This window comes from Lepisma saccharinum, chromosome 6 (assembly GCF_977018435.1).
Source record: "Lepisma saccharinum chromosome 6, izLepSacc3.1, whole genome shotgun sequence".
Classification (NCBI taxonomy): domain Eukaryota; kingdom Metazoa; phylum Arthropoda; class Insecta; order Zygentoma; family Lepismatidae; genus Lepisma; species Lepisma saccharinum.
In genome coordinates, this window is record NC_139234.1 from 67,737,273 (window position 1) to 67,751,189 (window position 13,917).

Sequence of the window (13,917 nt, forward strand, 5' to 3'; positions counted from 1 at the left end):
GTGTCAACTTGAAAAGTTTCAGCTTTTAATGTTTATTAAATTTGCTTACTATTTTTGTCCTCAGAAGCTCTAGACAAATACCGAGATAATCTTGTTACTTGGCTAGTGTAGGTCATAGCTTCGATTCTTGGCTCAAATTTCGCCTTTTTGTATGCTCAATTAATCAGTTGTCCACATTTAGTTTTCTTCTCTGTGATTGTGATCAATAAATTGGTTCTCAATGTATTTGTATCTTGGGGAGGGTGGTAAAATTTTCTGTGAATTTAGGCTGGGTGTGAACATGGGGGAGGAGGGGGAGGTAAAATTTTCTCTCAATTTATGCTGGGTGTGAATACCCAACGATTTACTCCATGCCACGCCACTGCTTGCATGTATGTACAACGGCAGCCATATGACAGTACCACTAGACAGCCAATTAATCTGTCTCGTTTCTAAATTTACCTCAGTTTCAATTTACAAGAATAAATATATATTTCTGCATACCTGAGTCGCAAAGCAACAACTGCAGATCTGAAAATTCCAGATAGAACCTATCGTACAGCCTTTCTTCCAGTTCCATTTGGGTAGCATCCTCTAATCCAACAGTACCTGTTTGCAGATCACTTCTTATCACAACTTGTCCTAAGTCCATTATAATGATGCTTCCATCTCTGCCAGAAATGAACATGCTCTTAAAGATGCTTACAAAAATGACTTACATTATGAACACTACCAATTATTATGTGAAAGTAATCACATGAAAACTCAAAATTTTTACCTCAATACTCCACTGAAAATATTATGCAATCACAGCAAAATTTATTAGAAAAATAAAACTATTAATCTGTAAAAATCAAATGACAGAACACTTATAAACAATTCAGCTAAAAACCACATGCTACAAATGGAATAAATTCTTATTCAGCTTGACCATTAGCCCATATGAACATTATAGATGCTAAAAGGTAATACTGTATTGTACAATATTTGCATGTATAGTACTATTAAGTATTTTGAGACAATAAGTTTGGAGAGACTCATCATAGCACTATCCCAAAGAAACAGCATAAAAAAGGTATTTCTTTGGTATAAATTAAATCTTCTGAGAAAATTAGTAACAAAACTTCTCAAATATATTTCCAATTAACAATTAGTTTCATGATAAAATTAGTATTGAACCTGTATTATCATACTGCATCAAGACAAAAATTCCTTCAAAACCATATATTTGTAACTGTGTGTCATGTGTAAACATACATACTTTTGAAGTGATCCCTGCTCTGGTATTATTACATAAGGCCCCTTCAAATCCATGCTGACGTGAATTGATTTCTTGCGGCCAATTGCATACTTCACTGCTTCTTTGCCTAACTCTGCAACTTGCTGCAACTTTTCAGTGGAATAATCCATTACATCAACAAAAGTCATGGACTTGACTTGGAAAAAGTTGATTATTTCAGAAACAGCATGCTGAAATGTAAAATTGATTTCATAAAACAGGTAGAAGATAATAACAATAATTAATGATGCAAAATAATTTGGCCTATAGATTATATGCAATTGAAAATTAAATCCTGATTTGATTATATAATCGTATAATACACATGCATGTATAATGCACACCCTGGTCTTTGATGGGGAAAAGCAACACACAATTATATCTCCTATATAATGCGCAGTACATTTCGGGTTCAAGAAATGGCTTTCTTAGTTGTAGGTCATAAAGCTGTTGCTACACCGATCAAGAACGAATGACATCATACCTATTCAACGAGTCACCTGTTGCTATGTGGAGCAAGAGGAGAATATAGTCTTGTGTATACAGTGTCATCAATACCATGCCACCTCCCACCTCTCCCTCCACTGTATTTAGCATCCCAAAGCTTTCACTTCTGTAACCACCTTGTTGATTCCGTAGAAGAAGAAAGCGAGATGAAAATTGTGTTATGGATTTGTAGCGGTCAGGAAGTTAGTTTCTATTATTTCTTGCCTGATTGATACACATCCCGTGACAGGAGGTGCACGCTCGAATTCTGCCAGAATGGCACAGCACCGCTTTTCTCAGTGTAGGAAAACATTCAGTCATAAAGTGAAAAATCATGGAAAATGGTCATTTCATTTCATAGCATTTTTTTTTTTTTTTAAAAATATTATTACTAAAGAAATCCAACTTGGTAACTTGTATTTGCACCTATTGATATATACGAGGGCTATTTTTTTCAACCTCCGATGGCGCCGCCAGGTTGCCCGTGAGCACTAGGAACCTGGGCATCACGCAGCGTGATTGGTGTCTCCCCTGCCACTACCACCACCACTGTCAAGGCCAACAATTCGGTTGAAGCTGAAAGACGGGTGCGTAGAGATGTCTACTATGATCGTCTCTCCCGCCAAGTGCGAGGTGTGTTACTGGTTGACTTTATGGAGCCGGCGACCACAATCAATGTGGCTGCATACTGTGAGACATTGTGCAGATTACGCAGAGCCATCCAGAACAAACGGAGAGACATGCAGTCTTCAGGCATTGTCTTGATTCATGACAATGCCCGACAACATGTTGCTGTATAAACGACCTTCAACGATTCCACTGGGAAGTGTTTGTTCACCCTCCCTACATCCCAGACCTGGCACAGAGTGACCCACCTTTTACCGGCGATGAAGATGTGGTTGGGAGGATGGTGCTTCCACACCAATGAGGAGCTTCAGGACACCGTGCAGACATGGCTCAACAGACAGGCAGCACTTTTTTTTTGCAGAGGGTATTGGAAAGCTGGTGCATCGGTACGATAAATGTCTGAACCTTCTTGGTGATTACTTGAAAAGTAGATGATACGTATACATAACATTTGTCAATAAACCCATTTTGCTATTCACTGTGGTTTTGTTTTCATGCCCTATCGGAGGTTGAAAAAAAAAAATACCCCTCATACAAGTTATATGTAGTGACATAGTGAAAACATGTGTGGTATTAATGTTGGCTCTCCGAATTATTCCGTGCATAATATGCAGCACAGTTTTTGGGGGGGCAAAAATTTTGGAAAATAATGTGCATTATACATGAGTAAATACGGTAATGTGTCAAAGAAATATCAGGTGGTTATAATTAAAGTGACGGTGTTCAGAGTGGTACAGAACGGACTGTAATGAGAGTAGCAGTCTGAAACTTCGTAGATATGCTAATGAAGCAATGCGCTCGCGAATTATGAAAAAAAATAAAAAATAGTTCCAATTCTCGCCACCAGGGTAAAAAATGGCGCTGTAAGCAGTCAAAACTTGGTATAGTTACAGGAAAAACACTATAAATCGCAGAAAACAATACTCTTTGTAATAAAATATCGCTACAATTTCACTATTCGAATTACATGAACATTACTAAAGGAAAAAGCAACAAGCGTCATCAACAATAACCAGGGAGCTCACACAATGGTTAGGCAATTTCACCGACTTTGACGTCAGAGTTACGGAAAATTCCACGTTTTGACTGCTTACAGCGCCATTTTTCACCCTGGTGGCGAGAATTGGAACTATTTTTTTTGTTGCATAATTCGCAAGCGCATTGCTTCATTAGCATATCTGCGAAGTTTCAGACGGCTACTCTCATTACAGCCCGTGCTGTACCACTCTGAACACCGTCACTTTAATTATAACCACCTGGTATAAGTAAAGCACACAAGGGGCATGCAAAGAAAATTTTTGAAATAAGAATACTGACTGAAATATATCGGATTCAGTAAATTTCCCATATTTAAACTGATTCTGACGTTGAATTTCTTACTTTGAAAATTTGAATCACAGAGGACATATTGATCTTGTTTTGACAAGTCCAAGACATCTACAATTTCATAAAAACAAAAATTTCCACACAAGATCATTGGAACAATTAATGTAGATGAACATGTGTGGAAAAAGGTCATTATACTTTAGGGTCAATCAACCAATGGTCTGAACCTGGACATCTCAGAAATTAATAAGTTTTGGTACAGTAGTAGTACCAGTAAAGTTGACGGAAACTGCCAAATTTCAGAATTTTTAGGCAGTTACTTTTTGAGTTATTAACTTTCAAAAAAGGGAAAATCGCAAAATTTGATGAAATTTTGAAGTCTGTAACAGCTGTAGATCAAAAACTATTTGACGTAGAGAGCTCAAATTGGTGTCACTCTCTTCATCTTTTAATGGGCTTTGATTTGAAATGCAACATGCAGAGTTATTTCAATTTTTCAATTTTTTAAAAAAACTCTAAATTTTTCTTTTTAAATCTCAAAAACACCCCTTTCAATTACTTATTTTTAAAATGTATGTTTTGGAGACATTAATTGACTATTTGAGTGCAAAATTTCATAATGGGACGGCAATTGGTTCCTATGGAAATTAATGATTTTGTATTGTAATGTGTGTGAAATTTGCTAAATTTGTTGACTTCCATGTTAAAACCATAACTATAAGCTGACTGGTTGATGTTGAAGTCTTCATATTTGTCTATTTTATAATTTTTGTACTACAAATTATATGGAAATTTATAATATTTATCACTTTTAATAATAATGTATTGGTATTGTTTTATAAACAACTCTCATGGTACAACCAAACCTTAATATATAAATGTGTGATATTAAAATTTGAGGAGCTTTCAGAACAGTTACATGCAACAAACGACACATGTTGCTTGTCCCTTGCAAGTTTCTCAGAGTGGGTCGTTTTCTGAATGAAGTGCAACATGTCACCTCAGCCTGTAGTTCACGCATGTGCTGTGAATGCTTGGTTACAGACTGAAGGGGCCCATGTTGGTTGTTGTTTGTCACTTCAGTGTGAACCATCGCTGTCGCTTGCTACCTGTTGCTTGTTGTTTCTGTCTGAGATCTCCCTTACAGGTATTTAATACAACACATTGATTTATGAGAGATAAGATATTTAAAGTATTCCAGTTTTATAAGAAACATAACAGAAAAGGAAATAGTCTCAAGAGGAATAACTAGCTGCATTACTGGATTGTTTACACTTCAGGTTGTCAAAGACTGCTGATTAGCTCCTTCCAGTCTGCTAGCTTATCGTAGTGGAGAGTGAGAAGCACGTAACAATGGGTCGCCTTCGGCAAGACAATAAAACTGCGATTAGAGATGTGAGAGCAATTGATCTATCGCTGCTAGACTCGGTGTACCTCAGCAAACATCACCAATTGTTTATTGCAATCTTAAGTCAGTTGTCTTTTGTGAAATGCTCAGTGAAGTAGCTGTGTTTTATCCACTCAAAGTGATGCTTTTAAAGTGAAATTAATTGTTATTAAAAATGGTTGTTTAGTTTATTATATTATGAATATATATATATATATATATATATATTCAATTTTAGGTCCTTGTATTTGTATCCGATTCTAAAATATAAACAGAAATATACACTTTTCAATTTGCTTACCTGATATTTAAAAGTGATAAATATTATAAACTTTGATATTATTTGTAGTCCAAAAATTATAAAATAGACTAATATGAAGACTTCAACATCAACCACTCAGCTTAGAGTTATGGATTTAACATGAAAATCAACAGATTTAGCAAATTTCACACACATTACAATTCAAAATAAAAAATTTCAGTAGGAACCCATTGCCGTCCCATTATGAAATTTTGCAAACAAATAGTCAATTGATGTCTTCAAAACATACATTTTTTTTAAAAAAAAAGTAAAAGGGGTGTTTTTGAGAATTAAAAAAATATATATATTTTTTTTAATTAATAATTGAAATAGCACAGCCATGTTGCATTTCAAATTAAAGGCCATTAAAAGAAGAAGAGAATGACTTCAATTTGAATTATCTAGGTCAAATAGTTTTTGATCTACAGCTGTTTAAAGATTTCAAAATGTCATCATTTTTTTTCCTTTTTTGAAAGTCAATAACTCAAAAACAAACTGCCAAAAAAATCTGAAATTTGGCAGTTTTTATCCTCTTGATAGGTACAATGAATAAAGAAAAATCTTAAAAATCTGAATCCTAAAGGTTCAAAAACATTTTTATATTGGTTGATTTGACATGGAATTAACCTTTAACTAAACATCCACACATAGAAACCTACATATAAGCAAGTTTAGAACGGGAGGGAGGGAGGGAGGGAGGGAGAGAGAGGGAGGGAGAGGAAGAGGGAGAGAGAGAGAGAGAGAGAAAATAAGAAAGCTTCACCAATTTTGTTCTTTGAATGTAAACACTTATCTAGGCACGAGTGTTGACAATTATGCTAAACAATACAATTATTCTTACCTCATGATAAACAACTTCAATAGGTTCGATGGTTGCTGATAATCCAAAATCAGCATCAAGAGTTAAAGGATTCTTTTCAAAATCAAAAGACAAAATGTTGGACATGTTGTTGCCTGAAAAGAGAGAAATACAAAAAAAACCAAAAAAAAACAATTAAAACAACAGAGTTAAAACATTGCAAATAGATAGATACATATTGTCTTTATGTAGCAAGCATGTTTCAGCCTTTAGGGCTGCTTTTACAACCGACCCTTGTCAAATATAGGTTTGGATGAGAGTCAAGTCATGGGTGATGCTTGCTACAGCTTATTTTCAAGAAGTAATAACAAAGAAAGACCTGAAAATGATAGCTGAAGTTTTTATTTATCAAATGTAAATATATTCCAAATGTATTTTTTCATATTACACTCTTTTTAACCATGCAAAAGGGAAATGTTCTTTCATAGGGGCATAAAGGGAACATGCATAATGTATAGCCTAAACAACTTCCTCTTCCTTAATGAAATGAAACTTTTGTCTCAAATGTTCCTGGACCGATTGGTAACCTCAAGAATGAGAAACAGAAATGAAATTTAAATATGTTGTGCTCTCTTCATATGGAGCAATGCAATGGCTCCAACAATGCTGAAGGTCCTTAAATCAGCTCTGGAACACCCCTTCCTGAATGGAGGAAAGTTGCTGTTTGGCAACCCATGTGATTGCATCCACATTTAATATACTTGGATGTGTAACAATGTGGTTTATTGATACCACGGTAGTTGTTAGCTATAATCCCACAAAATGTAGAGTGTATGTGGAAGATGTTATTGTATTATCCACAATGTCCCCCCTCCCCAATAACTCAAAGGTAACAACACTTATGATTGGGTCTCATATACTTCACTTTTCTTTATCAGTAATAGTTAATGACATGCATATTTAGTTTTGACGGAAACAAGAAAATTTGAAATAACACACTATAATTCTAATTTATCATGTTTTTGAAAGGTGTGAGGCAAATTTCCCTACTATATTTTGTCACGAAATGATGGAAAATGAACTGCAAAATGCAAAATAGACACTTAAACATGAAATTTAGAGTTTATTTACCAGCAAGACACCTTCTGAAGTCTGAATTATCATGTGAGTTATACAAAACCTGGAAAATTGATAAATTCTGCTGTAAATATTTGACAAGGAAAAATCTACTCCTTTACACAGGGATAGACTTTAGACTCTGATTACTATATAAATGTGCTATTAGAAAGGAAATCGTTAGTGTGTGTAATAAGTGTAGTTTCTAAAATCAAATTTAGGGTTATATTCACGATTTTAACATTGAAATGCCATTGTCATATACTTATTTAATCCTGAAATGTGCCAAGATTTTGTATCGAAATCTTGATATTGTATTCACCATTGTGTATATATATGTGGCTCTAGTAATAGTATAGTTTCACTGTACTAATGAGCTGAGATGTAGAAAAAGAATGTTTCGAAGATAACATGTCTTCTTTGTCAAGTTAATTACTTCTAATTTTATGGACAAAGGCTCAAAGAACCAACAACCAGAATCAATGTCACTAACATTCTTTGTCATTCTTGACGCACTAGTGACAATGATTCTGATTGTTGGCTCTTTTGACATTTTTCCATAAAATTAGATAAAATCAACTTGACAAAGAAGACATGTGATCTTCAAAACACCGTTTTCCTACATCTCAGCTCACTAACATGAGAAAAACTAGACTCTTACTAAAGTGAAGATATAAGGTAATCTTGTTAAGGGTATTCGATTTCACTAGCAGTTGAAAGAATATGATTTTAAAAGAAAAGTCAGACTTCAGAGATACACCATTGTGGACAGAGGGGAAGGGACCAAATTCTGTATGGTGCAACATGCTCCATGTTACCATTCCAGAGTTAGTCGTCATGCATCTATGGTAGATTTACACTACATGCAGACTAACATTATAACACAACTAATCTTACCTGTAACTATGTTGTCGGCACTGATCACTGGAATCAGGTCATTCTCAAGACTTGAGCCTTCAACAAAGAAACGTTCTGCTCTGGTTGAAATTTTAAATGCCTGGGCTGAAGGACGTGTCTCTATGCTTGTGAGGAATTGCGTTAGGGTTATTACTAAAATTTCTTTCCCATAATTCAACAGGCTTAGTGAGCAGTTTGCCAGAGTGAAATTCAACTTATGTTCTGAAAGAAATGAGAAATACATTTTTGAAAAATATTTGGATAGGTTGTCTATCAAATGCAGTGGAACTCTGATTTTCCATTCCCGGATATTACATTTTGACACATTATATAGGGTTACCTCAAACAGGACGTATTACTTTGAAGGCATGATAGTACAGCAAATTTGCAACAAATTTAACCCTAAAGTGCCTTATACAAAGGGGGTCAATTTTCGAGATATCCCACTTTTATTGATTTTGTTGAAAAACTCCCTATTTCCAGGTTTAAAATTAAAATAAAAAGAAAGTGGTGATCGAATTCAAGTTGCATTACTTTGAATGTCATGCCAACAAGTTGACAATGTTTTATGGACAGTAAAACAATCAAATGCGCCGAACATTTTCAAAGAGCAGGTCAAAACTTACTCGATCTTTAAGATTTTCAATGAAGTTGCTTACCAAGAACAGCAAATATCTCAAAATATCAATAAGACACTAAGCGTACAAACTACTAGAAAAACTTCCTTGTTTTATCACCTGTCCGAAGATGTATTATAATGTTGACAAAAATAATAAATTCTGGAAAACTGTTCAATAACAACGGGACTCCTCTATGTCGAATACATGTCCGAACCTGCTTGCTAACTTCTGTTTTAGTTACTTTTGAAGTGAAAGAATGTCGCATTTCTTCAGCCCCATTGACAATTCTTGGTTTGATATTTCCACGGAAAACACTGGTGTTTAGTAAACTTAAGGCCTTCATGTGTCTCCACGCATCAAAATTGGCAGGAATCAAATTGCAGGCAACCAAGACACTGCCGTACTCCATAGTATTATTACCAACTACCACAATCTCCATTTTTGTGCACCAAAAGCACAAAGATACCCTGGAAAAGTGGAACCAACAGGTTCAGAAAGACGTTTTTATCTGAATTTATGGATGGGAGTTATTGACAACTTATGACTGAGCCCTACTTTCTGCCTCGAACTTCAAATGGAGAGAATTACGATTTTTTTTTTTTTTTACAAATGAGCTGATGACATTGCTTGGGGATGTCCCTCTCGTAACAAGACAACAAATGATATTCCAGAACGATGGCTGTCCAGAACACTATCAAGTCACCGTACGGCAGTGCCTGGACGCAACTTTTCCAAGGTGTTGGATCGGCAGGGCAGGGTCAATCCCGTGGTGTGCAAGGTGTCCCAATTTGATTCCTGTCTAATTTGATGTGTGGGTGCACATGAAGGCCTTAGTTTACTAAACACCAGTGCTTTTCGTGGAAATATCAAGCCAAGAATCGTCGTTAGGAAGCAGGTTCAGATGTGTATTCAACATAGAGGAGAACATTTTGAGAAAGACTTGTGAACTAAATCCATTATTACAGCAAACGTTCTTCCATTTAATTGTTCTATCAATTTCCACTTCATGTTCGCGCTCTACCTGTCCCGTTGTTATTGAACTTTTTTCCAGAATTTATTATATTTATCAACATTATAATATGTCTTCGGACATGTGATAAAACAAGGAAGTTTTTCTAGTAGTTTGTACGCTTAGTGTCTTACTGATATTTTGAGATATTTGATGTTTTTTGGTAAGCAACTTCATTGAAAATATTAAAGATCGAGTAAGTTTTGACCTGCTCTTTGAAAATGTTCGGTGCATTTGATTGTTTTACTGTTCATAAAACATTGTCAATGTGTTGGCATGACATTCAAAGTAAAACAACTTGAAATCGATCACCACTTTGTTCTTATTTTAATTTTGAACTTGGAAATAGGGAGTTTTTCAACAAAATCAATAAAAGTGGGATATCTCGAAAATGGACCCCCTTTATATAAGGCACTTTAGGGTTAAATTTGTTGCAAATTCACTGTACTATCATGCCTTCAAAGGAATACGTCGAGTTTGAAATAACCCTGTATATTCATTCTTCATGGTCGCAATGCTGCAAAATGTTACGAAACTTCTTCAGATTTTTAAATGTTCTTGCATTTTAAGTTTTTTTAACTTAGTCCCCTAAAAAATGTAAAATTAAGGTTCCACTGTAACTCATTAAAATATATTTCTGCTATATAATTAATAACAGGGATGTGACAGATTAACCCCTTAAGTGGGTAATTTGCACATGACAAATCTCTTGTGTGGTGGGTAAGTATAAAAATTACAAGTCCTCATCACTCTCCAAAAGTGTATCTTTTATATTCAAAGAAGATAGATGACATCCTTTGCTGCTTTGAGCAATCATGGAAAAACACAAAACTTCAAAATGCAAGAAAATTGCTCTCACAGCTCCTGAATTGGCATGCATCTTGGCTCCAAGTGTGTGTGATAAAAACAGTTGGTAGAGCACCAACGTGAAGACAGTGTGGTGATTATACAAGTACATTACTCTGGAGCTTCTGAAGAGTGCCATCTCATGGTGGAAATGTGAACTAAATCAATAATAGTTCACCATATGCAGCAGATATGAGCCAGAGAATGTCAAGACAGATATATCTGTCAAACCCACTGCAGATAACAAGGGTACATGATATCTGTCATACCCGCTACACAGGTTAATTGGTACACTATTTGTATCAACCAATACAGACATATCATTCACAAATAAATAAAAGTAGTGTAGGGGATAGCATGAGCTGTTAGAACCCCAGCTATATACACTAACATTTTGTATCATTACATCAAATATTGCACGTTAGTAAAGAATTATTAAAAATGGACGAGCCATATAGAATCTGTTGCTGAAACATAGGAGATCAATAAGAAGAAAAACTCTTCTTTCTATATGCTAGAGAGAGATCATGAAAGTTGGCATGGAATATGCTACAAGTAATTATATTCACTGAATAAGTTTCTTGGGCTCTCGCGTAGCCAAGTGGTTAGCACTTTCGCCTTTGGTGCAAGCGGTCCCAATTTCGATTCCCAGTGGGTGCCTCCAAATTTATTTTTGGCATTGACCTGCATCGTGAGGACAATTGGGAAGCTACTTCAAAAGAAGAAGTAGCGGGCTCTGGTCACAAAAGCCAGAAAACAGTGGCGATGGGATACAATACGCGGACTACATGTCACCCAATGAAAAGCCACTCTGGCAGTCCCTAGTTCTTCTTGGGCTGTTGTGCCATAGAGATGTTTTTAGAATAAGTTTCTTAGGAAAAAGATATGCACATGACTCAGTCATTTGCTATTCTAATTAATGCAAGGATCATGTCATAATTACGGATCACAAAGCAATGAAATAGCAACTAGTTCAACTCATTTCCTGATTTTGCTAGAAACTGCCAAATCTCTGAAAGAGGAATTTCACACCATCATCAGCTGCAGATTTTGTTGGAAAATTTTGAGACAGCAATGCTCCTTTAGCTAAAAAAGTTCAAAATCACAAGTTGATATGGTGGATGTTCAAGGCTGTTCTAATAACTGCACTGGTGCATTGTTGCATTGTAAAATGTAATGCAAGGATCATTTTTTTCTTCTTCACACTGCCGATAAAAGTTCTGCCTTCGACAATTGCATTACCTTTAAAATGCCGAGGATTTTCTTTTATGCTACCTGTTGCTCTAATATCCCGCTGGTCTTATTGTTTTCAGGCTGTCTACAAAGCTGTCGCTTGCTGATAACAGCAATGACTCACACACGGCAAAGGTAAGAAAGTCCTTACTTTGAATCTCGCGAAGCTGTTTTGATTTGACGATAACAAAATTCGACCTCCAGAAAGAAAAACAAGAGTTAAAACGACTTTCTGTTATGTGCCTTCAGTAAAGCAAAACTAGTTATTCAAGAGAAAAACTTTTTGGTGGAGAAGGTGTTTGACCTCCAGAATACTCCAAAATCCAGCAATAAATTGTCGATCAATTTGAGAGAGACAAAAAAAAAGATTCAGGCAGTGGAGATGAAATTTTAAAGGAGTATATTGGGGAAGACTAGAAGGGACAGAACAAGGAATGAGGAGATCCGACAAACAGTGGGTGTGGTGAAGCTTCACGACAGGATAGATCAGGCACAGATGAGATGGTTCAGACACATGAAGAGGATGGATGCAGTAAGACTATCAGTAAGAGCTTGCAATGCACAAGGAGTGAAAATAAGGCCAAGGGAAGACCAAGATATCGGTGGAAAGAGCAGATAGCAGAGAGTGTTAGGAGAAGAAGACAAGATTGGCATACCATGGATAGAGAGGAGTGGTGGGAGACCAGGAAAAAATGGAGAGGCTTGACTTCTATGCCGACCCACCAGAGGCAGCAAACGGCAAAGGATGATGATGATAATGTGAGAGTAAATAACAATCCCCCATTTTGATATCTAAAATGTGCAAGTTTCATAAATGTTGTTTTGAGTTCATTTAATGCTGATGGGTTAATCGGTATTAAATATACAGTTTGAAGTTGTGGAATCCCAACCATTCTACATGTGACTATTGAAAATTGAAATGAGGACACCTTGATTGCAGTACATCATCCCTTGTCATCTCAGTAAGGTATCTGGTGCAATAAATGATCCTAACTGCTCTGTAAGGCTGTCTGCAATGTAAACAAATCGGCAGGGAAGACACTTGGAGTTCCACTGCATTTCTTTCCTATCAAAGACTGGAGTTCCCCCCTCCCAGGCTAGCAGCAGTCTGAATTTAGTGATATCGAGTGCGGCACTGTTTTTTAATGTGTCTTGGGATCCACATTCTGTGCAAACAGGTTGCAAGTTGCATGTTTCCTTTTTCAGGGCAGATTACAATGCAAGTCGAGGAAGAGTTTGGACTGCTCAATAGAAAGGGGGAGGGGGAGTGAAAGCTGCTACTTCCCCCCTCCCCGGTCTGGTGCTGAGAAAGGTTGTGTTGTGTTTCCCAAGAGATCTTAACTCACCAGTTAATCCTGTAACGGACAAGGCTCTAGTAGACCCATATAAAACCGAACGTTCATTCTGCCTGATTATCTTTTGCTGGCGCCAGTGTAACTGTTGTCGAGAACTTTCAAGTTTTTGCTTGCATTAAATGAGAGATTCTTTTCCTTTCTTTAGGTCCAGTACAAACAGATCTCTCAGGATCTAGAATTGTAAGAATTTCGTGGAAGAGCAAAGCCTGCACAATTAAAACAAAAAATACCATTTTCTTAAAGATTTTCTGGGGAAAACATTTCATGTTCTTTTTTTTCCTTCCCACAATACGCATCCTGTGTATGTACAGGATAAATGGAGTTACCGTCTCATAAGAATCTCTGTGAGTGTGTAAGCTGCATGCCCTCATTTTGTGTCACAATTTTAGTCTAAAAATTGCAAGGTGTACTTGAGTCAATATAATTTCCTTAAAACTTACAATATTATTTAACAGTACGTATAAAGCTTATTTTTTTAGAGCTATTACCAAGTTTAAAACCTCCGTTATGGGGATAACTTATACTCTAATTTATTTCCACCTGAAAAACAAGCACCATCTTGAAAAGTTTGGACAACTCGAAGTTGACATTTTTGGTCCCTTGAACTTTGTATTAATGATATTTTTCTGTACCTGCACCAAATCTACATACAGACTC

The 13,917-nt window shown here is 36.1% G+C and overlaps 1 protein-coding gene across 5 annotated transcripts in view; it reads right to left on the reverse strand.

The window, feature by feature from the left end:
- LOC145988841 (intermembrane lipid transfer protein VPS13A-like) overlaps window positions 1–13,917 on the reverse strand; it is a 231,550-nt gene that overhangs the window by 174,498 nt on the left and 43,135 nt on the right. For all 5 annotated transcript variants that reach the window (XM_083124072.1, XM_083124071.1, XM_083124068.1 and 2 more), the window contains exons 11-14: window positions 8,198–8,419; window positions 6,227–6,339; window positions 1,241–1,449; window positions 484–650 (exon numbers count right to left, since the gene is read on the reverse strand). In XM_083124072.1, the coding sequence (XP_082980198.1) occupies window positions 484–650; window positions 1,241–1,449; window positions 6,227–6,339; window positions 8,198–8,419 (711 nt within the window). The remainder of the gene's footprint in view (window positions 1–483; window positions 651–1,240; window positions 1,450–6,226; window positions 6,340–8,197; window positions 8,420–13,917) is intronic.